General features: G+C 36.1%; 2 protein-coding genes across 7 annotated transcripts; one reads left to right on the top strand and one right to left on the bottom strand.

Annotated features, from left to right (window-relative positions):
* The first annotated feature begins 492 nt into the window (after positions 1-492).
* LOC126855536 (uncharacterized) lies at positions 493-25,932 on the top strand. 4 transcript variants are annotated; one of them, XM_050603286.1, is made up of 28 exons: positions 493-1,085; positions 2,987-3,306; positions 3,443-3,730; positions 4,084-5,841; positions 10,937-11,101; positions 11,647-11,832; positions 11,957-12,133; positions 12,529-12,694; positions 13,116-13,227; positions 13,315-13,441; positions 14,521-14,572; positions 14,660-14,835; positions 15,103-15,290; positions 15,367-15,511; positions 15,771-15,931; positions 16,002-16,158; positions 16,372-16,568; positions 20,512-20,624; positions 21,548-21,801; positions 21,919-22,059; positions 22,418-22,852; positions 23,113-23,328; positions 23,400-23,498; positions 23,698-23,873; positions 23,950-24,142; positions 24,250-24,395; positions 24,499-24,657; positions 24,764-25,932. In XM_050603286.1, exons 2-28 carry the CDS (start codon positions 3,079-3,081, stop codon positions 24,882-24,884), a joined length of 6,336 nt encoding a protein of 2,111 aa, XP_050459243.1. In that variant the 5' UTR covers positions 493-1,085; positions 2,987-3,078; the 3' UTR covers positions 24,885-25,932. The 4 variants fall into 4 exon arrangements, with proteins under 4 accessions (XP_050459243.1, XP_050459244.1, XP_050459242.1 ...); XM_050603287.1 differs by lacking the exon at positions 493-1,085 and having other exon boundaries at positions 1,891-3,306; positions 21,569-21,801; XM_050603285.1 differs by lacking the exon at positions 493-1,085 and having other exon boundaries at positions 1,891-3,306.
* On the bottom strand, positions 3,612-9,031 carry LOC126855551 (carbohydrate sulfotransferase 9-like). Of its 3 annotated transcripts, none has more exons than XM_050603324.1 (6): positions 8,340-8,619; positions 7,913-8,061; positions 7,493-7,824; positions 7,149-7,348; positions 6,757-6,989; positions 3,612-3,748 (listed from the first exon to the last, which is right to left on the bottom strand). In XM_050603324.1, exons 1-5 carry the CDS (start codon positions 8,487-8,489, stop codon positions 6,759-6,761), a joined length of 1,062 nt encoding a protein of 353 aa, XP_050459281.1. In that variant the 5' UTR covers positions 8,490-8,619; the 3' UTR covers positions 3,612-3,748; positions 6,757-6,758. The 3 variants fall into 3 exon arrangements, with proteins under 3 accessions (XP_050459281.1, XP_050459282.1, XP_050459280.1); XM_050603325.1 differs by lacking the exon at positions 3,612-3,748 and adding an exon at positions 4,993-5,014 and having other exon boundaries at positions 8,340-9,031; XM_050603323.1 differs by lacking the exon at positions 3,612-3,748 and having other exon boundaries at positions 6,012-6,989; positions 8,340-9,029.
* Positions 25,933-26,450: the final 518 nt, after the last annotated feature.

Here is a 26,450-nt window from a genome sequence, read left to right as displayed (position 1 = left end):
AAAATCGGTAGATTGAATTGTAGCGATATATGCGGGTGTACCGCTAATAACAAATGTCTGATAAAACTTGAACGATATGAACCGGGTGGAATCGATCAGCCACGTCACGGTCCAATGTTTTTACATTTGCCGTAAACCTCATTTATGCGAATCATTTCTCTATCGCATTTATAAATATGTGTGTATATGTGTAGCGTTAGCTATATTCCTGTAGCGGAATTTCAATATTGTCGGTGCTCAATTTCATGAATATCGCGTGCCGCCTTGGGCATTCATTGTTGCATACACTCATAGCTTTTATTACTGTAAACACAGAGAAAGCTTTACGACTTGTATCAAGATAAATATTTCTCAGTTTTCTCTCTTACGACGTCATGATGTCGTTTAAATTGTGTTATGTAGAGAGAATTTGTAGACATTAAATAAAAGACATTTCTCCCTGATTCGCCGAAGGAGAGAAGCTTGATTTAAGTTGAATAATGAAACGATTAATCAGAGTCTATAAAGTAAGATTGACGTGTTGTAAATATTGGGCAAGTAGGATAGAGTTAGTCAAATCTTCAACATCGCGAATATATAGGATTATTTTATTTTCACTTACAGACGAAAGGATTTTACAAGATAGGCACGATATATAAGTGTAATTTTATCAAATAATACTATAACAAAATATTATCGCTTTAATGTCGCGTTTACATCTACTTTTTTCTTATCGATTTTAACATACTATTAATATATCTTTTAACACGCATTAAAATATAAAAATAATTAATCGATCGCAAAAGCGTGCGCAAAATTTTCTCCCGCCATGAGATTTATTCTTTCATTCAAAAAGATAGTTTAGGGATGATTTATTTTTGTGATATATATCTAGTGTCTTTCAAGGTACTTGTATATGCGACACTATCGCTCGTTATAAAGTATAAGACGATTCTCGCCAAAGTGGGGGGCAGAGGGATGGACGGGGGTGGTCGATATTAACCGCCAAGCACCTTCCTTCGTGGAGAACGCGATGACAATAGTCACATGCCGGCCGCGGTAGAGTAAGCTCGCTGTTGGCGTGTCCCTCTGCTGCTTCACCTAAAGTAAGCGCTTTCTCTCTTTCTCGTCTATTAAAAATATTAATTATGATAATTCGATATTACGATAATCGAAGATTCGACGAAAAAAATCGCATTTTAAAAATTTCCGCACAAAATTTTTTTAAATGCACATTAGAAATTGTTTATTTTTAATTAATATTCTTTCATTTAAGAAGCAAATTATAAGAATTTGATTTTGTGTATTTCCTCTTTTTTTCTTTTTATTTTCTCCTTTTTTTTATATAAAAAATTTGTTTAAATATTAGATTTACAAAATAATATTATGAGTATTATATAGAAATATTCTGTTTCCGTAATAATAAATATTTTGCGAAATATATAGCTAAACATATATGCTATGGGAAGATAGATTAAAAAAAATTTATTTTTATCAAATTAAGTACAAATTTTTGAAATCAAAGCATATCTCCAAAAGCTTCAGACTCCTTTCTCCCTGTTTCTTCCAAATTTCAATGTCTTAATTTAAATCATTAAGAATAACGATAGAAAAGGGTAGAAAAAAAATAATTAAATTATATAGCCGATTTTTGATCATATACACATACAAATCAAAATTGAGATTCAAAGAGTTCATTACCTTGTAAAACAAAATTTTGGCAATTCTTGTGAATTTTCTAAAATAACAAGTTACGCATATAACAGTATTATCTCGATTAATATTAATAACGCATAATATTTCGTTATCTCTAAATGCCCATTTATTATTGAAGTTTGCATTATTAAAATTTATGATTATTTTAATTATTATCATTTTAATATTAGCCTTTTCTATTGGTCTCCTACAATTTCGACCAATGCATGTATAATATTTTAAGAAATACGCACGTTCTTTTCTCGGATTATGAAATCGCTTTTCGCGTGTGCTACTTTTTTTTATATAGAGTTCGTGTCGTGAGGAAAAGATTTGATGATAAACGTCGTGGTTATTCGAAGTATGTGTTTTCGTGAGTATGAGAGTATACAGCGCATATGAAACGAATGACATCTCGTGTGCTTGATGTGTTTTGATTGATCTTCTTTATTTATAAGATATTCGTTCGTAAAATATGCACCTCAGATCGAAAGTAATCGCTCTCGCGTATCGCGAGATTGGCCGTTTCTTCGACGGCGACAGCTGTCTTTGTAATGTCAATCGCGCGCATCGTACGTACACCTCTCGATATGCCGGAAGCAAAACAAACGTCAATCATTCACCGAGACCGGAAAAAAGTTATCGCGAATAAGGAATTGTGGAATGTGCTTCAATAGACGTTTAGGCGAAAGAAGATTTGACATCTCACAATTGAATAATATTGAATATTGTAATACTTAAATTAAAAGGTAATATGATTTGCACGGCGTAAGCATTTGCATGTTTCTCTGCCAGTATGTGGCTTCCCGCTCTTTTGACGTCATAATCTATATCTGCAAACACGATAAGGAGTGTTTAATTTTGTTCTTGTTTAGCAAACATTTACCATTTTTATGTTTAAAAATTTTATAAATTTTTTACGGAGTGTATGTTTATAAATCATGTAGCAAAATATTTTTATTACGTTGAGCAAAATCGCAATTTTAACCGTGGAATATAAGAATCGCTTTGGCATAACGTGTCGATCGTTAAATTGGCATACTCTTATGTCAGCACATCCGGTCTTTACAATCCTAGTTAATTAACTTTGTAGAAAGAATCGATTTATCCTTTCCTTCCTTGCATTATTATTATTATTATTATTATTATCGTTATTCAATTTTAAAACTTGGATGTTTTTTCGTGATATATTAATATAATAAAGGAAAAATTTATTTACGAGAGTACGAGCGAATATATCAATATCATAGAGTTTTATGCTATTTCCGACGCAGTGATTTGTATGTACGATTTATGTATATGTCACTGGAAGCATCGATGAGTGATCAGGCATCGTCGGATTCACGATCGCGGAAGATCATGAGGGATAATCGGTGGTTCTTGAGGGACGAGACGTAGTAGGATATGTCCGGCTGTTTGTCATCATCTATGACAGGATCGACAGATGCGGGGCCTTTGAAGCCCCAGGAAGATCCCGCGCCGCCGTCGACCTATGACCTTAGACCGTTGTCAGAGGGCAATGGCTCGTCGGCCCGACGAGGCAGTCGTCATCGTCATCAGCCGCGACGCAGGATGACATCCGCCCCGTCATCCGGACAAACGATACAGCTGACCCCACTTTGGGAACACGTAGTACGCATCTCCATCCTCTGATAAAATATACTAAGCGTTATTCTTCATTTTATGTTTTATACTTGTATTTCTAGTTTAAAAATTTAGAGTACAAAATTTTTTTCTCGATTCTACAAATTTATAACGCGCCGGTCAGGTGCGTACGCGTAGGTTTCCATCCGAGGTCGACACGCAAGCCACCTTCGTTGAGATCTCCGAGAGACTTCGAGACCCGGAATGGGAAGTGCGCCAGCACGCTTTGCGGGTACTAATGGACGTTCTACCAACTCTGAATGCCGATGCCGTTGACAAGGTCATGCAACCGGTGGTGCCGGAGTTGATCAATAATTTGGGGCATCCAGCGCCGGCGGTACGGAAGGGCGCCTTGGACGCGCTGCGGGTCTACCTCGTTCATTCCCCCAACAGAGACAGCGTGGTTAAAAATGTAAATATCCGCAATGCGCTAAAACAGAATTTTTTCTAATTTTTACATCTACAATTTTTATATCCGATTAATTTATAATTGAATTAATATATCCAATTATTATAAATCTAAACTTCTCATTTTATAAAATTTTCAAATTTCACTTTATTAACCGAGAGAAAAGATTCGCCAAAATAATTTCTACAAATATTATTATTACAATTTTCTTTTCATTATAAATAGATTTTTAAAATGATATTTGTAAATAAAAATTAAATTCAACATACACGATTTTTTAGATCTTTTTCGCGATTACATATTTTCCACAATTTTTTTTTTTAAATAATTGTGTTATCGAGAAATGTTTGTTACAGATCTTCCACGACGGTTTGAATCGACCGGATGCTCACAATCCGTTTCAGACGAATGTGACAACGGGCGTGATTTTGAGCGCACCGTTGCTACTTTTTCCATCGTCTGACAGTCCCCCACCGACTACGCAGATTCTCAAAGATGTCACGATCGCTTTTGCTGCACGGTTGGTTCAGGTACCGCACCAGGAAGCCGCTCTTAAATCCCTCATGAAGATTCGCAATGAGGTCGGCGACGAAGAATTCGAGAGCTATTTGGCGGATTACGATGACAAATTGAAGAAGAACATCGACGTTCTTTCAAAGATTTATAATATCAAGCCGAGCAAAAGGAAGCGAGAGAAAAATCACGCGCAGGATATCGTAAAGACCGACATGAAGGAGCATATCTTGAACAAATCCTGGGACAGCGATAGCGATACTTCCGGTATCGCCGAGGAAGAGGACGAGGCGTCGAACGCTATACCGCCGGCGAGAATCGTTTTGGAGACCGAGATCAAGTTCAATGAAGAGACGGCCATCACGATGACGATTCTGGAGGAAAAGGACGAGAACGAGAGCGGAGATGACGAGACCGGTAAGGACGAAAATCCATCGTCTCCGAATAAACGGAAAACACCCAGACGCGTCCGTTTTGGCGGTGAGATCGTCAAGCTGAGAACACCCGACAGCGACGAGACAGAATCGATCGAGATAACGCCTAAGACGAGGATCCCGCTTCCCGTGTCGCCAGCCACCAAGATGCCGGAAGCGACGAGCCGGAGACGACCTTCGTCGCAACCGTGCAGTCCCCATGCAAGCGAGAAGCGGAGAACGAGGAGAGTTTCTAGATCGGCATCCAGTAGTCCCAAGAGAGAATATACGCACAACGCGCAACTGAGTCCTAAGAAGAGTATTCTCACACGAACGGATGGTCCTCTTATCATTGTCGACTCTGTAACAGAAGAAGTTAAAAAAGTAAAAAAAAATAAGAGAAATGGTGAAACAGAGGATAAAGATTCTTTTAAGATAAACGATAGTTTAAAAGAAGTTAACGAGATATCGAAGAAGGAAAATCTCACCTTAGATCAGACAACTTTATGCTCGATAAATAAAGAAGAAAAAATGATGAAGAACAATACAAATAATCAAGAGAAGGATGAAAATAATGAATCCAAGCTAACTCAAGTTGCAGCAGCACCGAAGAATGTGTCCTCAAAAGAAGAACAAGCAACTCTCAAAAATAATCATGCGGGCATGATTGATGAGAGCGTTTCCGAAACTGTGCGACGAGAAAAAAATTCATCGCCGACTAAGTTATCGAGTGGCCCAAAGGCGGTCAAAGAGAATAAAGACGACAATCTCAAAATGGAAAAAGAACACTCGAATGAAGACGTTCAGAAAGCATCGGAGAGCAATTCTGTTAGCGATTTTTCCAACGATTTTCCATTCGGATCGCCAGTTAACGGCGAATACGAGACGCGAATAGATCGCCTGGTCGGCGGTGATTTTATCGACGATGATGAACGGGAAGATGTGCGTATTTTTGACTCGATTACGGACAATCGCGCGACGAAGTACGACGAGGACCAGATCTCCGTCAAGAACGGCGACGGTGAAGGACGAAAGAGACGCGATCAATGTTTCGACAGGAGAAGCGCATCGGAGGGAAACGGAAGTGTCACGTGTAGCAGTAGCGAGGGCGAGAGTAAACCGCGAGAACCTAGCTGGGAGGAATTGGGATTGGTCGATCAAGAGGTGTTGGATGATCTGCATAATAAGGTAAGTGGATTCGAAAATATTTCCAGATAATTCCGGAGTTAATGAGTACACAAAATATTATATATATATAGTGTGTGCAAATTTATTGCACACACTATAACTAATTTATATTTTTTTTTTTTTGTAAAAGATTCTTAATAAATATGCATTTTTTTATTGTCTATGAAAATTAAATCTCTTGCGATTTCATATCGAGATGAGTTTTTCATAATTCTTGAGATCTTTTTAAATTATAATTGCCAAAACTATTGTATATTTTTCAATCTCTATAAAATGTCCTAAATAATACATCGAATTAATTTGACATAAAGCGAGAACACGAAATATTTTATATTGATTTTTTTCGTGCAAATTAATTTTTCGAGTTATAAGTTGATCGCACTAATTTAAAGTACTTTATGATATAATTTAATATATCATAAAGAGTCGAAAAATAAGATACGCGAATACAAGTATTTATATCTTGTCAAATCTTGTCAAACATTGAGATCTTCTTTATACGATAATTTATTAACATTTTCGCCGAGGCAGGGTAACGCTCCGCTTCGACTCGCGGCGGAGATTAACATGCTCATTCGAGGACCCTTGACTTTAGGACAGGTCGCCGGTCCGATACATTAGTAGACGGTGAGAAGTAGGTCGATCGATTCTCGTCGACAAAAGTTCGTCGCGTGACGTAACGTGATTTAAGCTCCATCAATTATCGGGGTTACATGTGCGCGCGTACACAGGCCCTTAACATATCTTTTTTGCTCTTTTTTTTCTTTAATCTCATGTACACGAAGTACTTATTTCTTGCATCGATATTTTCTACCGAATATCATCGCGGCGCACTGGGTCATTTTTATAAAATTACGTCTTACAAATAATTGCTAGACGTAGGAATGTCATTTCAATTACATATGATTGACGTACAATTAATCCGCGGACGTGGCGTACTCGTAATAAATATCGGGTGAGTAATCGAAAAGCTCAAAGTCCAGCCTCAGCTTTTCATACAGCTTTCGCACCGTTGCTCTGTTTAATTGACGGAAGTATATCCTGGAAGCGTTGACGTGACCGTTACTATGTCTCCATCTGGGCTTGATCTTGTCCCGTAATCCTAACTTATTGATCGCATATACTTGATCTCGCCATAACGATTCCACCTATAAAAATAAAAATATATTCATGGAAAAAATTTAATACAAAACAAGACATATTTTTATTAAAAAAATTATCGCGCTTAATCTCAGGAGAGATATGCAAAACATTAGAGTTAGATATTATTGTTTGACAGGCAACGAATAGCGGATCCCGATACTCACATTCGCAATAATGTTGTACTTGACAAGGCACGGCGTGCAATAAAGATAATACGGCATCCAGTGATCGTCGCCGTAACTTCCGAGATCAGTGTCGATCACGTAATCGACAAACTCTCGAAAAGTCGGCTCCACACCGGCTGGTGACGGTATATCATCGCGCTGAATCACTTGATCCGGTCGTGGTTTCGTAAAATTATTCCCTGAAGATTTAAAAAAAAAAAAAAAAAAAATAACCATCGGTATTTGTATGTCGCCGCTCTCTGTACTTTGTATAAAATTCGGAGGAATCGAATATTTTCTTCTTTATTTAAAGTTACTCTCCCTTTTACTTTCTCGTGACTTACTGCGATATTTCTTCACGATCTTGGCTCCGTACTTGCGATAAAAGTGCAATGTCCCATGTTCCCGGCCGGCAACAGAGTTCTCGAGTTTGTCGCGATAGGCGCTCAACAGCCTCTCGAACGGATGTCGAACGATCAAAAGCCTTCTACTCGCGTTTAGAACTCGTTTCGCCTCGGGGTACTCGAGTTCCGGTATCTCCCTCCTGGCGATAGTTGACAATTGTTCCCTGCCGTTATTCAGCGTCTCCACGGACACATTCATCAATAGGCAGAGATTGTAGAGCCAGGTCGTAGTACCGGCTTTGTACACCGGGCAATATGATATATTGTGTAATCTACGTGATAAATTGCGTAATCTTATCAAATTGATCTTGATTTAATTGATTTCTTATGATGTCAAAAGATTCTCTTTTCTTAATGAACCTGTCCATGTAGAAGACGCTGTACTGCGGCGCGGGCGGATGTTTGAACAACGAATCTTCTGCGAGCTTCCGATAGGAGCCTAAATTATACTTTTTACATACTCTTTCGACATTCAACAATCGTCGTGTGTTGTCCATTTCAGCTTCGATCTAAGATAAATCGCGAGACTTTTCTCTTGAGATTTGAGAAAATAATAAGTAAAAAGGATCGATTTCTTTCTACAAAAATGTAACGTAAATTAATTACATATATAATTTTATATCTCTTTAAAACTTATTTTCGATACTTTTAAGATGAAATCTAATACATCCATTTAATAGATTCAATAAACACAAGATTACATGTATATCTTACGTGACACTTTTTAAACAGAAATCGATTTTGTTTATCATTATTTTTTATTAATAGAATGCAGCGTATGACTCACCAACAGCTTTCTCAATTCATCGGCAACGGGAAGAGGTTTATCCTCATCTCCAATAATAATAATAGATAACTTTAACGTAGACAAGATAACGCCAAGACAAACGGCGATTTGAAGTAACCGGAAAAACACACGTCTCTGTTGCCTCGACATAATCGAGACGCGGTTTGAATTTATTCCTGATTCATAAATATAATCACTTCGCGTATCTGTCACTTATAACTGTAGAACGATAGGATTCTCTCTAAAGTTTACAAGGCACATTCTCTGCATCTTCTGCCAACGCACCGATAGACTGACCGGTTTCGTGTTCACCAATTGTGATGGCGAGGGATCTAAAGTATCACCGGGCCCCGAGTTGATCGCTGATGTATTATCACAGTAATAAAATATCGTTTACAGAGTGTCTTCAAACCATCGGATGTCTTTTTAATAACAGAGTTAATTTTGAAATAATGTTTCTTAACGAAAGATGATTTGATAAAATAGAAAGAATGAATAAATTCATTCGATGTCGATAAATGAAAGTCCGCTCCTGAGATTTGAGTGGGGAACATCACGGTCGAAGACACCCGAGATCGTTCTCTGCATATTAATTCCGTTAGTTCAGCTGTTCAAATAGAGTACCTTGTTTTTTGAAATCGCGAATCGACAATAAATATATATATTTTTTTTTCATAATTCAAGTAAAACTGATACATCAAACTTATCCCTCGAAAGAAAGATTTTAACGCTAACATGGATCAATTTCCATTAAATCTCTATCGCGTTCACGATACTAATCTATATGCACGGCTATCGTACATTCCAGCGACGGTCACGATTGTCACAGGTGCGCCTTATGTTCATTCAGCGAGTAACTTCAAGGTCACTGTACTAGACCTTTTTATGAATGCACATGCGGCCTCGGCCTCGTCTGCGAGAGGTCTATGAAAATAAATACCGTTATTCTGCCACGTGTTCAATCGATTTCTGCGAAAAAAAATCGTTCGCATATGTGAAAAATGAAACATATTGCACATATGTATCTCCCAACTTTGACTTTTTGCAATACATCGTATCACGCTATATAATTGATTCACGATGTCACCTGCAGGTTCTACCCGCACTCTGCTTTAGAGTCAGTTCTCCGTATAAAAGTACTGGATAAAAGTTTAATAGAAACCGCTATTTGTCGCTTGACGTAATCTTTTAATTTTCCGCAGAGAGGTATAACTTTTTATGTAAAAATAAATTTTTTTTTTTTAAGATTAATCGGAAGAATATCACCATTTTACGATTATTGATACTTTGTTTTTTTTTAATTAAATCTCAAGTGAATGAAAGCTCTGAATAACTTGTACAATAATTTTGTTTACTTTCTGAAATCGATTTACAAAAAAAAAATGGAAAACAAATCACGCTTCGTTAGATTAATACGTCGTCTTTTTTATGCGTAGAATAAAGTCGAGTTTATGCGCGCCAAAGCAAAATATGAATATTTCACGATTAGTGGGGGAAAAGGAGGTTGAAAAACGACGGGGGAGATTTCCCTCGCAAATCATTATATTGCGAGCGCAAAAGAGGGAGAAAAGGTGCAAGAAAATAATTAGGCACGTATTGCGTGCCACGACGCTCGGTCCAGGAAAGCGGCGTTCCCGTGTATATGCAAATCAGCGGCAATTGTACCGCCGCGTTTACCACGTCGCGGTCGAATGTAATTTTCAAGCAGTTCTCTGATTCATCATAGTAAAATCTGCCAGTCGTTTATTCGCCTTCCACGTCTCGTTCGAGTGCAAGGCTGTGCGTCAAAGATGCTGGTTTAGAATATTTAAAAAAAATTATTTTACATGAGGTAGAGAGATATTAAAAGAAAAAAAAAGATGCTAAGTCCGATATCGATTCCGCGGTTATAAAGCTCGATAGAAACACGCGGTGAGAATGCAGATGCACCGACCAGTGCATTGCATTTGGTCTCGCCTTGACGATCAATAATGTCGACTCGTGAATTTCTAGCGACATCGCTCATTCGCTCTCGTGTAATTGAATTTCTTGAATAAGGAATCTCCTTAAATATCATAATTTTATTCCTCAACAGAGTCAAGTGCAGCATAGAAATTATTCAAGCATGATCAACAGAAATCAATATGTAGGTAATTAAAGATGAATCACGCGAATACAATTACCTGGCTTTTTAACGATTCAGGTATTTGACTAGTTAATTCCGAGAAAAACAAGCAAGGGAAATACGGCTATTCTTATTACGTGTAATTGTGGGAGATTTGCACGCGAGACGGCTATTATAAAATGATCGGAAAATCTTTTATCTATGTTTTACCTGTCTTTTACCTATTTATCAAAAAAAATAAATTTTTCGATTTATCAAACAAATAAATTTTCCGAAAATTTTCTCAAGTATTCCTAAACTGATAGCTTTTTTCCTTTCAGCAAGAATCTTTATGTATCTATAAATTATTTATTATCTTATAAATAATATTTTAAATAAGATATAAAAATATGAAAGATATAATAAGATAAAAATTACAAGTTAAAAGATTTTACAGACAGAGATTTTAATCGTTCAATATCTTTTCATTATCCGTTATTTGTCATTCTTTCAGGACGATTGGCGGGCACGCGTGAGAGGCTTGGAGAGAGTTGCATCGGCTTTGCGAACCTCCTCGGCGCTGATCGCGATAGAATCGCGATTAGGATCGCTCTTGCATGCGGTGCTCGGCGGCGAAAGGAGCTGCCGGGTGGCCGCCGCCGGCTTTGCGGTGGCGAAGGTAAGCTCTCGTAATTTTCGTCAAAATCAAATGCGCGGAGATCTCAGCTAATTTGCCAAGAAGCGATAATTATCAGCAGATAGAACATCGAGTCTTGTTATTATGTAATATGTGTATCGCATGATAAACGGAAAAATTTATCTCCGATAGAGAAGGATTTCGACATTTGTGAATATCGTCTTTTTTTCGAATATTTGAAAATATTTTTAAGATTAGCACAACAATTTTAAAATCATTTAAATCGTTTGTTAAAATTAGTTAAAGATTTTTTCAGTATCGCGCGTAAGAGATTCCTGAATGGAGCTTATATTATCGGATATCTGTATTCTAGAAACATTTGCAATTTTTAAGCACAAAAGTTGCAAGGACACCTATGTAACATGTATATCCTATCGTAAGTTGCGTAAAAGACACTTTTAGTGCGACAGAAGGAGAATATATTCAATTCTTTTGTAATGTCATAAGCTTTTGACGCAGCATAGCGTCAAATATATTCCACAATTACCAATTTACATGCAGCTTCTTAAAGATCGTTTCGATTTCAGATTGTAGTCGCCGGTGTTTCGGAAGATGCGTTAAGAAAAAGATTGCCTCAATTGGCTTGGGGCCTCGCCAGACAGGGCGGTCCAGCTGCGGCGCAGCTCACTAGAATCGCGATGCTCAGACTAAAACCCAGTCTCCTTCTGGAGCAATTTTTGCAGCCTCACTGTCTAAGCGCTAGAAACGCCAAAGTGAGTCCTTTTAACATAATTCGGATAGATTTTAGATTATTCGCAAATTTATTTTGAAAGCGAAAAATGTAAATAAAATTATCGTTCCCTCGCTGCTCAAGCTAAAATCAGTTGTTCTTCGCAGACGAGAGAGAACGCATTGCAGTTACTGATCTTTTCACTGGTGACATTCCCGAGCACCGAATTCAAGTTAGAGACCGTAGCCAACCGAGTGGCCGCGATGGTCGCGGATCGTCGACGCAGAGTACGCCAAGCCGCTCTCGATGCTTTAGCTGTGTTGGGACAGATCTACGATCCCGAGGTATCGTGAAGATAAGATTTATTATTATATCCACTTCAAAAACTGGAGAAACTTTTTGCAAAAATTTACGAATAATACAAAATCCAGTGCTGTAACTTGGCATTGCATATAGTAAACAAAACTGTTCTAGGACCTTATATTTAAGAAAACAATTTCCGTATAATATTAATATTCATTTTTCTATAATATTAATATTCACTTACCTTTATTTTTTTAAATGCTAAGTAATTCTCATCGCATGATGCAGAATTATTTTAATTATTTTAGCTTTAAGTTTTAATTTTATTTTCAAATTATAGTTTTTCAAGTTTTATTTTTAAGTTTTGGTTTCAAGCACGCGAAATTATCCCCTTAGAGGAATTTTATTTGACAGCGCGGTTTATTGATGTTCGTAGAAAGTTCTCGAGGCAGGAAGACGAGCGGCCGACGGACACGCCGATGCCGAGGCAATATTGGCCGCCGTCAGGGCACGGCTGGCCAGGAAGTCGCTGCCCCTGGTGTCGGCCGATGGCCTTGTGGTGTACGGTTTGCAAATTTCACCGACTGTTCAGATCGCTACTGGTAATAATAACCGGGAACAAACGAGAGAAGCATAATGCGTGTAGATAAAATAAAGTTATAATAAATTGTTTAATAATGTATTTTAATTAGTATTTTATATTGATTCATCTTATAATCACATATGTGAAGAAAACCATGTTGTACTTGAATTTTTAATAAACATTTTAGAGCGCAGTGTCATATTTAATCGCGTGACATTTCGATGTAAAACGCGAAGTTTGATATTATGTGATTATCTGTACATTGTCGTAAAGCTTATTTTTTTAATTACATGTGTTATCTTTTTCTTTCTCTCTCTTTCTGAGATAAGAATACATTAATTTTGTTAAACGGAAAAATGTGGAAACGCGTTTGGTCAAAAGAACAGAATTCTTAATTGACAACTTAAACGTATGTTTATCCTCGATTTTCTTACAAATAGGTCCCGATGTCGATTGGATTGTGGCGGGAAGCGGCTCGGTCTCACCTGGCACCGGTCGCACTAGAGGACAGATCATTGCCACATCTAGATCGGCGCAAGGAAGAGCATCGCGGTAATTCAGAAAATCATGGATATATTCAATTGATGCGAAAGTATATATTCGTATAAAATCGCTGAAATATCACATTGTTTCTCTTAGGAACGAAAGCACGAACAATCGCGAAACCTCGTGGATGGAAAGACCCAATCTCGTCGCGCTTGGTGTCGGTTTGCAATCTAAAACCGAACAATCGACCGCCTGGCAAATATTGCCTTCGCAAACTAACGTAAGATGACCTACATTTTCCATTTTATCTCTCCATACATCTTTCATTTTATGGTTCCCTCGCACAAAAATATTTTTAACGTTTATAAAGATGGATATATTTTTATAAAGATAAATTTATAATAATAGAAAAAGAGAGCAATAAGATAGATCTATGTTGTAACTTTTTAAAATGTTAGTTAATTTTTTAACTTTGTAATTAACTCTTCAGATATAAACAATTAATACAATTTTATATCGCAAGGGATGAGTTCTACAATATGCAGACTTCTTTACACATTTTCTAAAGAGTATGTAGATTGATAGAATAGATTATAATAGATTGATGAAAATAGATATTTATGACTTTTGGCATTAACGATATTATTTTGATAAAGTATTATCGATTTCTCGATACATACAGTGTTCACATGCATATGCCAATTTTTTTTCCCGATATTATTATTGTCATTATTCATCGGGATATTGAGCTTCGCAATGCAAATATTAAAATATCAAACACTTAACAAAATAAGAAGCAAGAACGGAGAAAAGTGCGATATATCTTTTCCATCGAGTTTTGTTTTGCATATCTTCGCGCGACCCTTTATAATTAATCCTCGTCGAGTGTGAATTGAGTAAGGAGTTTTAAGCACGGAAGAGAAACATTGTAACTCTTTGCGTGTCATTCAATAACATAATCTCTTCGCAATTTATATTTGCATATCAATTAATGTCGTCAACGAACGTTTAATATAGATTATCAAGTTATATAAGGCCATTGATATAAAATGTAAAAAATGTCCAGTATTTTTAACATTTTATGGCGATACATTCGTTTGTTTCTTGAATTAATTTCGATGGTATGTATGTACATCGCGGCAGGAGACACAAAATATCTGTCATAATAATAGGTTATTATATAAATTCTCCATTAAATTTTTCATACATAAGAGTCCGTATTTCAAGATGCGAAATTTCGTAAAATCATTATGTTGCGTTTAAATATCGGATAATGAAAATGTGTTTGTCGGAAGGGAGTATTGCCACGTTTTATTGCAAGCTCGATGTCATATTTAAGTATTTTCGGTTTTATTACAGGACGGCAATGAAAATAATATAAAAGGCTCAAACGGACGGAGCATAAATACAGGTAATGTAATCTTTCTCGAATTTGATTTTAATTAATTATTTTATGCCTTTTATGATGACATTTCGTAACAATAACTTAATTTTCCAGGAGTGCTCTCAAACGTCAAAAATTTAAAATTAGAAGAGCAACTGCGATCATCTTACACATCGTTAAATCAGTACGATCTTGTTGAGACAGATGCAAAAAATCATAGGGAGATTTCTGATAATTTTGAACAAAAATCGCGAAATCGTAAAAACGTTAATGAAGTTACTAAAGAAAAGGTAAGATTCTTATAATGATATAGAAAATATAGGAAAAAATGTAAAAATAGTTTATTCTGTGTTTTCGATTAGTTTTTTTATGTAGAATCGTTATCTTTTCGTTTGTACTATTGGTTAAGAAACAGTCTGTATATAATAAATTATATATAGTACAATATAATAAATTACTTTTGACTATATCATATTCGTAAAATTATAATACGATATATTATTATTAATAAAATATACATTTATTAATTGCAAAATATGCAAAATGTGTTTTTGTAGGAAAGCACAGCTTTACGAGGAGAATCCAAGATTCCGATATTGTCGACCCGCGAGCGGTCTAAAATAACTTTGCAAAATCAAGAAAAATCCATCAATCTGGAACACGTCAATTCTAATTCGCGAAAGCAAACGAAGGATGCGTCGGATAGCAATAGCAATCGGATAAATTCGCGGCAAGAAAATATTCGGTGAGCATCATTATTGGCATCATTCGGAGAATTCGCATTCGAATTGAATTAACACTTGTACGTTAATTGCCCGCAGATCATATGCGGCTGCGTATCAACGGCGAAAACGTCTCCAACAAGAAGCCAGTCAGACCTCGAATCAGACATTCAATTCGCATTGCAGCGGTTATCGTTCGTCCTCTTACGCGAAAGCTTCGGGAACATCAAATAGAGAATATAACGTAAGTTATTTTAAATTTTTCCTTCCGTATAAAAAAAGATCACAATTTTAGTGAAAAATTTGCGAAAGTAAAACGAAAGATTTTTTACGATGTTAAATATTCAATTTTAATTAAATTAAAAAATATCTTAAATTAAATATTAAAATAATAAACTTTAATATAAAAGGATCTAAATATTAAATGTAAAAAGACATGTGTATTTTTGTAAAAATGGATTCAAACTACAATTACACTTATGTCTCTCTACGCTCTTTTGCAGAGCGTTGCAGGAAATAGGGAAGCAATTTTCTCGAATGACAATCCGCGTAATTACGGCAGATTTGTAAACGACGATTTTACGGATAACAACGAAAATTCAGATCGCATAAGAGGACATAAACAATTATCCAGAAACATGCAGCAACAGACGCTCGTTGAAATGTAAGTTCTCGACTCAATAATCTTCTCCAATAAAATTCTTTTTAACATGATCAATTTTTCGTTTGTACAGGTACAGTTCGGTTCACGAACGACAGAGAAAACTTATGGACAGACCTATGTATCGACGGTTACGAACTGCCCCGAATCCATTGACTTGCGTATATGACAAATCCGAACATCTGGAATCACAAGTCTCCTCGGATAACAATAGAAACATTATATACCGGGTAAATTGTTTCATCATTCTGCCTTTTTTAATTAAAAACGATGATTATATGTCTAATTTTCTCGTTAATAATAATCTCGCTAAAAAGAGCTATCAATGTTTGGATATAATGTAATTTTAAATTAGTTTCTCGATTTTATAAATTTAGAATTTAAATTTAAAGAATGTTGATATTTATGAATACTAATTTATATAAATTATGTCGTGGATGAAGGATGCGTCAAAGGCGGTGAAACAGAAGATCGAGATGGATCTCTCATCGGATTCACAGGAGAACGAGCATTTTCTTGCAGAAAATGCCAATCCTCATCGTCGGAGACTACGATCGTTGTCACCTTCGCAGCTCCATCGATCGCGACAATTTATCAAACTGGCCTCCAGCAGATTTCATACCGCGTCGATGTATGACATGTGAGTTTCTCAAAATTAAAGCTTACGTCCTCTCGAAATAAAGTCGCGTCGACACGCCATCGGGCGGACCGACTTTTTTTTTTATGTTAAGCTCTCAAGAGCACATAATTCCAGACAGGATCGATTTTGTCCTAAAATAACTGCGAGCAAGATGCCCGGCTTATCGATCACCGACTGAAATGATATGCGTAAAAATAAACATTGTCTTCGTGTTTCAAATTTTTTATAAAAGAACTAGAATGAGAGACTTCGCAGCTTGTCATAATTACTTTCCATTCGAACAAAATTACCCTGAAAATTCTATTAATATAAAGATATTACATATACATGTTTGAGATAATAGCGAAGGCTGTAACGGCTTTGCACAAGGTGCGCGACCTCGTATTTCGTTTAATCTCGATCTCGTCACGTGACACATTATTTCTTAACATACTTAACGCGATGCGTGCTAAGATCCAAATCGCCGATATAGACGGTGAATTATTTTGGGTCAGCGAAAATCGCATGTCGACGATTTTTCAAATCGATAAACACACTCCGATCAATTTTTTAAATTTACAAATCCAAGATCGCGATATATTAATCGCGGCTTAATATTTAACGGAGACTCGTATATAAAATATGTCACTGTATCAGAGCAAAAATTTTAATCGTTCAAATTTGCCGATCAGTAAAATTAAAGGAAGAAAGAAAACATCTCGCTCGCGCGAAGGAGAGCAAAGTGTGCGTGCGACACGATAGAAAAAAATGTCAAAAGAGAGAGAAAAAATTTTCTATTACACAAAAATTATATGCAGATTTTATAGTACCGATGTGTACATTGCAATAACAACACACTATATGCATAGCGTGTTGCACATCATGCGGGACTATTGTAGATTGTCGAAACACCTTACCGCGTGCTATCGCCCTCTCCGCCACCCCTCCTTCCATTCTCCTCCTCGTTAAATATTTTACACGTAGGCAGGCACGCAGCGGCTGATCGCTATTCAATATTACCTATCCCAAGATATTTGCTATATAAACGCGAATATCAACGACAGAAACTCGTTTTTACGTATTGTGCGAAAAATCCAAATTTTTTAAAATAAATTATCTTTAATCTCGCGTGGTTATTTTGAATTTCTTATAAAATTTTCCAATATTAATTTCGCTAAACTTTTATCATATGTATCCGCAATAATTTCAGATAATTTTCCCTCAAATACTTTAACAAGAAAATACGAAAATTTCTTGGAGCATGATTCAACACGTGACTCACACCTTTTCTTTCGAAATAACACAAGAGGAATTATATAAGGGCTTATAAGATAATCGGGAATTTCGCGTGCCGGCAATTAAAATTGATTTTCGCCGAAAGAAGAATTAATTATGGGAACAATAATCTCGCTATCTTCAGATTTTTAGATAAGATTTAAATCTCAGAAATCTGATATAACTTTATATTTATATGTTACAAAATTATACAAGATTTAGTTTAAAGTTCCAAGACTTGTAAAAAAAGCGTCAAATGCAATTAACTTCTGCTTCAATCCCCTTTAATTGCGTTTCACCCGAAATGCTTGACCTGGTTTGGCAGCCTTTTTGTCTCGTGACCGCAAGGGAAAAAGGGTGAATTACAGTCAGTCTAACTTGTAGTCTCGTAAGAAGAAGAGAGAAAGACGGTTTGTAAAAATAATATCCGTGCGTAAAATAAAAGAGAAAGAAAGATAATGTCATTTTATTTTTAATTCATAAAACTGGACGATTAGTTTTACGAATTACATCCTTTATATTTATATTTCAGTTTTATTCTGTCATTCTCTCCATTTGAATATTTTTAACTATACCTTATGTGTTTTTCTGCAAAAAGAAAAAAAAACATTTTAAATTCATACCTTTATATCTCATACATTCTTCTCCTCTACGGTTAAATAAACAGAACTGTAGAGAACGAGGAATCGCCGGGAAGATTGGGGGGGGGCAGGAGGGGGTGAGCGGACACGCTGTCGGGAGTAACGTGGGGGTGGCGACGGTAGCGGTCAGCGTCGGGACGCTCGCTGTCTCTACTATGTGCCACAGTCGTGCGTACGTCGTCGATTGTCAAGCCGTGCCGTGACCCCTCTTACGCGATATTATGCGTTCTCGGACATCACATTCTCGTCACCCGCCAGTTTCCCATTTTTCGCATACACCGCGCGAAATCGTTAGATCCGACGATCATGTACCGGCGCGTATGTCGTCAACCTCTGTCATTTAAATCGGATTGCAATTACATCTCCGAGTGCATTGTGTGTGTATATCCACGACGTACACGTGGATTCGCAGGGTGATTCGTATTATGCAAGCGATTCGCCCTTGAAAAGTCGTCTCTTCTAGGGATGGTAGCGCGATGAGCATCATCTCGATCGAATCGTCGCTAGTTTATAGGATAATTGCAAATTCGATCGTGTGAAAATGTATGTAGCGATTTAATCTAATCGAACGATTCTATAAATGTTAACGTTGCGAAAAAGTAGCATGTGTAAAATTGGAAATAAAATAGGATAAAGAAATTGAAATAACGAATAATAATAATAATAGTAATAATAATGATTGTATAGAGACAAATAATGTAAAATAGACAGAAGGAAAAATTGATAAAAATACGTCAGCCATTTGAACTTTGGAATAGTGTTTCTTGAACATATAATCGATAATTAATCGGTGGCACGATCTAACGCGAGTTCCTGCGTCCTACGGTTTGAACATATTCCGGCGCTAATATCAATTTCGCATATTTTACGACGCACAGAGCTAGTGTTTGTCATTAGTATCGATTGATTCTTCGGTGCTCGCTTGCTTATATTTTGCTCTTAAAGATTTTAAAAAGCATCGAGCCATCGCGATATTTAACTTTTCCCATCGCACGTGCAACGCGCTACCATCTCATCATTGTATATTACATGATATTAATTATCATAAAATTAAATATAAAGCGGAAAAAAATGATTCAGAGATTAAGAAATCAAATTAGAAAATGAATGAGTACTAATTATTATTAGTACGATAAAGATAAAACGTGCAATAAGTCGCTCGAACTATGAAGTCGCGCTCGCTGAAGATCAGCTGATCGACTTTGACAAGAAGCTTCGAACGGGATCGTTGACGGAGAAAGAATGATCCTCAAGTTTTGCACATGGCCAAGCGAGGCGAAAAAGGAGCGCAAGATCGCAAACGCTGTTCTTCATTGTTGTCCGTGCGTTTTCCGATGCAGAAAATCAGTCGGCATCGACAACGATGACGAGGAGGACGATGTCGCGTCCATCTCGACTGTCATCACCACGGCGACCACACCGGTCATCGCCTTGAGGTTGAGTCGAAACAGTGACACAGTGTACGTTATTCGTCGATGACGGATCAAGACATTTCTTCGACAATTTGTGAAGGAAAATAATAACGCCTAATCGTAGAAAATATAAAATAATTATCAAAAAAAAAAAAAATGAAATAGACGCTATTAAAAAAGATAACGTTTTTCGAATCGTTATTGAGAAAAGATAGCTTGAGATCGATTAAAGAAGAAAGAAAGATAGCATGATTTGGAAATGACTTTTAATATTGAGGAATCACCCGTCAAAATTTTTAGAGAAGGTCAACTCTAACTCAATTAAAAAAGGTGTTCTATCGAGGCTAATAGGTGTGGAGAACATCCGATAAAATTTAATACATTCAAGTATATAAGAACACAGGTTGGCCTTCCTCGTCAATCATGATGCGCGTGTTATTTTATTTACTGCATCGCCTGATTCGTAATTCCGTGATACCAACGCGATTCAACTTTAAGCATATATGCAGCTCGTGTAAAAATACTACTTTGCGCAATCGCGCGCGAGATACCGCTACTAAAATATTAATCTGTTCGTAGAACGTAAATCTGCGTAGAAACTTTCGAGTCGATTTCTATTTATGTATTTTTTTGCAGCGATAAAGCGGTAAACGAAGAGGAATACAATGCGCGGAATAAACATCATTTATCGCCCGAGGCGAAAAATTACCACGTGCAAAACTCAAACAAAGAGGAATCTCGGTACCAAGGTATGTACCAGTCCTATTCTTTCCAGAAGCATTCACTGTGGTCACAAAACACTGATATTTTTAGCTTAATTTTTGTTTTTCCATTTTTTCAATCAGACTCTCTTTCTTTTATTACATATTTAATTGCAATAAAAAAATAATCACTATTCTTCGGAAATTTTCAACTCTTTGGTGCTGACTTTTACTCGATAAAAAAATATAACGCACTGGCGGAATCGCCAATCAGTTAAAAAAAAGTTATACTTGCGACTACCCGTCGTGCTCGAGAGTGGATTGAGGGAATTTCGGCGTTACTTGACGGAGATGCTGAACGATAATGCGATGGCGAATAAAGCTTTCGGCACGCGCGCATCTGAAAATGGGATGGAAATGGAGCGAGAGGTTCTTCACCTCGTGCATACATATAGAGAGCTTTCGTTAGACTTAGCCGGTAATCAATATTCCGCTGGTCAAGTCTAAGGTACGATCGAACCGCGCGCGTTGCATCGTACGAAAAGTCAAATCGATAGTCTATTTATCTGCCATATTATATTTATATTTGAAAGTTAGTTATCGTGTTCATATATGAATTCATAAGATATTTCTCACGCGCACACTACAAAAAAGACAGTCAAATTTTCTTATATTAATAAAAAAAGAATAAGTGTACAGTACGATTTTTTATAGGAAAAGAGTAATATTTTCTACTTAAAAAATGTAACATAAATTATACATATAAGAATTTCATTTTTCCCTCATTTTAAAAGTAATAAAAATATTATTATTGGGTCCAACAAAGCAGAAAACATAAGATGTATAATTTACGTTACATTTTTCAGATAAAAATCATTTTGTCATTGTTTTTTCTCTTAAACTTTATGAAAGAGCCAAACGTTATTAATCTTTTCGATAAGTACAAAAATCTGTAACGCCTCTGAATTCAGAGTTTCTACGTTCCTTCTCAGTCGGCGGACATGTAAACGATCATCCCAAAAGCGCGAGCAGCTCGTCGTCGGACGCTTCCAGAAGTAATCGAGAAAGAATCGACGAGAATCAGGATGCTGTAGCGCTGCCGGATTACAATGGCAACAGCGACAACAGCAGATCGTCGACTCCAAGAAGTCAGGATGACGACCCAGCGTTCGACGTTATTACGACGAATCGTCAGAGCGTTTGCGATGACGTCGACTCCTTTTTCGTAAGAAATATATTTCCAGATTATCGCCTTTGTCAATATTTTTTCGACTGACACCGCGTCAACAAATCTTCAATAACAAATCTATTGTCAACAAATACATAATTTTCACACATACAGGATGACTCACCATCAACGAAGATTAATAGTTCTGTAATAGATTTTTTCGCATATTTGGAGTCGTTACTTCCTCAGCGAAAATTTAACGATCGACGTTCGTCATTTGACGAGACATTTTATTTTTCAACATTAAATATCACGGTAATTAAACGTCACATTAGGATTCCGCTGAAAGTGCACTTGAAAAATTGAAAATTAATTGATTCTTATATATGTATATAATAATTTTTTTTAATGTATCTTTTTATTTTTGTTAATTTCTCTCTCTCTCTCTCTCTCTCTCTCTCTCTATTATATAGCGTTCTATTATATAATATAAAGTTTTATGCGTCTAAAAAAAAAAAAAAAAATACTGTGTGTTAAAATATATAAAATTTAATATGAGAAGATTTCAACTTTATGCTTGTTGAATCAAAAGTAATATTAATTACGGGATACCTTTTTCCTCAAATATTTTTAAAAAACGCGGATAATCCGGAATCTTCTTGAATAATTTCAGACGCCGTTGGACACTAACAAAGTGGAATACCCGATGAAGATAGCAAACGTACCGGACGAGGAGTCGAAGGAATGGAACAGCGAGGATGATGCAAAGTCAACGAATCGAAATGGATCAATATCGAGACATTCGACTCACGGAGAGCTAATCACCATAAACGAAAATCGCAGCGGAAGCGCGGAGAGCAATTGCAGCATGCAACCGGAAGATGTTAGATCAAGCGCGAGAAGAAGATCCATCGTATCCGTGATCTCGAACGAACGCATTCTACCTTACGAGGATCCACAGATAATTAAGGAATCGCTTCAATCAAGGGCTCTGAGTCCCAAAAAATCGGAATCGCTGTACTTGTCATCCGAGAATCGCAGCATCAATAACTCGCCAATCTCCGACTCGCCGTCGAAACGGAGTTCTCGTTGCGGTTCGCGCAATTTGGTTAGTAGACAGCGAATCATAGAAAATTGATAAAATTATTATTATCCGTTTTTGTCACGATTTGACTAATAATAGCAAGTAAATTACAATTAAATTTGGCGCATTTTATAAATTATTAAATTAATTTTTTTTACAAATTATTAAATCTACTTTAATTATTAATTTATAAAATTTTATTTTAAAAATTATTAAATTTATTAAATTTATTTGTGATAAAAGATATATGTACACCAAATTACATTTAAACGTTTGGATATCAGGCCGAGAATTCGAGGGATTCCAGCGAGGAGAGAATAGTCGCTTCCATAGGACCTGACGAGGATACTTCCATTCAATCATTGGACACCATCGCTCGCCCACCCATAGACATCAGTATGACCGGTGATTCACCGGCGATCATCATCGCGTCGAGGCCTCATTCTCACGAAATCATGGAGAATCTTGAGAACTCGCATAATAAGATTCACGCACAGGAGGTAAGAAATCACGCGTATGATTTCTTGCTAAGATGATATTAACCGCCTAATTTACATAATTACGGTTTCAGTCCACAGAAGAAGAGTCAAGCGTGAACGAGACTTTGGAGGATAGACAAAGTAAAGACAGTAGCGAAACGAATACCGAACCGGGAATATTGAAGATTGAGGTATAACTTATGAGAAAAATGTATTTTCTTTGTTTATACATGTATTAAAATCCTTTTCATTACATGCGAAACAAGTAAATTTTCTCTTATGAGAAACAAATAAATGAGACACAAATTTGCGAAAAACCGATATAAATCATTACGATAAATAAAATCAATATATAACGATATATAAATTTGTTAAATCTTTCGGACGCAGCCTGAATCTGTGGAAGCTATCGAGTCGCGTAGGAGAATCGTTTCAAAAGTACCAATACGCGGTACCAATAGATACCGAGCTCCTTCCAATAAAAGAACTTCTCCAATCGAGAAACCCTCGGAAAAATCCAAGCGGATGGTACAACAATGTCTCGCGCAACTCGAAAATAAAGATTGGTAGGCATTAGTCTTGTAAAATCTAAATATCGACTATGAAAATACGCTAAATATTCTATATAAACGTATATTTCAGGGAAATAACGATGAAGGGCCTGAAAAGCCTATCTCAGATCTCAAAGCAGCATCCGGAGAGTCTCGACACGTGCCCAGTTGGAACAATAGGGAGGCTTCTGGGGCGGCATATAAAGAATCTTCGTTCGCAAGTGGCGCGTGCCGCGTGTGTCGCTGCCAGCGATGTCTTCAGCTCGCAGATTCGAGTCGATCAGGTAGATATGCCATGAATGCGTGAGAATAATTAATGTCTTAACATCTCTTTCTCTTTCTTTCTTCTCTTTATCATGTTTGTCGAACATCCATTCTAATTTTTTCACAGGATCTAGAGGATATAGCTGGATCGTTGCTTCAAAGAACGGCCGATACCAATCGATTTCTTCGAGCGGATAGCAACGCAGCTCTGGATCAGATGGTGCAGCATCTTCCGCCTCATAAAACCATCGGCATCATACTTCGGGGAGCGAGGTTAATTTAAAGTTTTAAATTATATAAAATTTTATATAATTATTTATTTATCTTTGTTTGTTTTTTTAATTATTTTTCATTTCCTAATTGTTTTTTTTTATAGTCACCAAAACGCTATTGTACGCGCAGCAACCGCTCGACTGTTATGCGATATCACTGATCGCATTGGACCAGATCACATTATGATCTTACCACGTGACGTAAAAGATAAGCTGCTAAACACAGGCGCGAAATTGTTAATGGACGGAAATCTAGACGCCAGGTAAATCCACTCATTCGTTTTTATCATTATTTTATTCTCGCATCTAAAATTATTAGTCCTAGCAATTACAGTTTCTATAAAAATTCCGATAAATGTAATTTTTTAGAAATTATGCGAAAAAGATGTTTCGATGCCTGACTCGCTGCGAGGGATTTTGGAAAGCGCTGACGGACGCGGTGCCCGAAACAACGTTGAGACATATCGACAAAACCATGAAAACCTTGTAATTTCGTAATCGTTCCATTTGATTAAATCTGCGTAATGTTATTTAATCCTTTGCCCCGTTGTCTCATCATTAAACAAACTACCCCAGAAGACTGTTTTATTACGCAGAAACGTTTTAATGATCCGTTTTAAAAATCGATTTAGAATGAACGAGAATTTTCTACAGTATGAATTATACATACCGAGACAAGCAAGCAACTGTTTTTCCCTTGCTCCCCTTTGTATACTTTCTTTCTGAAAATTAAATACAAATGATGTGATTTTAGTGATTATAATATCAGAAAAAAACGAAAGAAAATTCGATAAGGGAGAGCTCATGGTATCACGATTTTCGTCTCCTTTCATCAATGAACTCGGCGAAGTTTTGATACTTGTAATTTTAATATATACGCATGTATATTAGTTTTTTATATGATTGTATAAAGGATGTGCACTTTGACATAAGTGCGTTTGGAGAACTGTAGTGCCTTCATATTGATAAAATATGATCATATTGTTGAAATTCTGCGATCGCAATTTTAGCTCAACTTTAGCGCTCGTGACGTAAATTGTGTCGAAGAAAAGAAAGCAACATTTTTGTCTCACTATTATCTTCACCAACTCTACGTTAACGAGTTGCAGGAAGAGAAAATATAAGATATACCTGAAAAAAGAGACCCATTGCCGATAGCAATGAGTTTGTTTCGGAATCGACGATGCTTTCGACATGAGTCGAAAGTTTAAATTCGTTAGTTCGATATCATAATTGTTTGTAAATCCACAATTGTAACTTTCTAATATATAATATACTCTAAACGCTACAAGGAAAAATATTGACAAATTTATAAATTTTTTTCGGAATAAATATCAAGTACTATAAAACTAGAATTTATGAGAATTATTGAATATTATTTGAGACTTCTTTCTCTTCTGTGATTTGTAAACCGTCCATTAGAATTGTATATCAGAAAGAATTCATTTATATGTACAATATATATAAAATAATTTATACGCATACACATATATATACCAAAAATAATTGCTTGTTATATGGAGGGAAAGCACACATACGTATACTATTGATTGATAAATAAAATTAATATTGTTATATTATATAATTGTTTACTTATTCGCAATGAGCTTTTAGAGATACTTATTATCATGATACAGAAAATTCACTTTTCTTTCGGCATGAAGTTTCTTTCGAGACACAACAAACGATTAAAAATAAACTCGCAATTATTGTTTCATTATAGAATAATAGGCTATGTAAAAGCTGTTTCCTTATATTCTTTTGTAAAAAATATATTGAAAAGTAATTTTTTTATCTTGTATTATTAATATTTAATTAAAAGTTGGCGAACTAGCAACAATATATTTTCCAATGGAGCAATCTTCAATTCAAGACGAGTCAATTGAAACATCGATGAAAAGAAGCGTCAAAATTATTATAGACTCTATTGAGAATATCGTAAGTTTTTTTTTTAACTAAATTATTTTATTATTATAAAAAAGTCTTATTTTTTTATACGGAACATATATAGACTATGAAAGAAAAAGTTGACCTATCGTTTATCGTGATACACAAA

This window comes from Cataglyphis hispanica, chromosome 16 (genome assembly GCF_021464435.1).
Source record: "Cataglyphis hispanica isolate Lineage 1 chromosome 16, ULB_Chis1_1.0, whole genome shotgun sequence".
NCBI classification, from domain to species: Eukaryota; Metazoa; Arthropoda; class Insecta; order Hymenoptera; family Formicidae; genus Cataglyphis; species Cataglyphis hispanica.
Note: the sequence above shows the minus strand (reverse complement) of the source record. Positions and strands in the feature narration are given on the sequence as shown.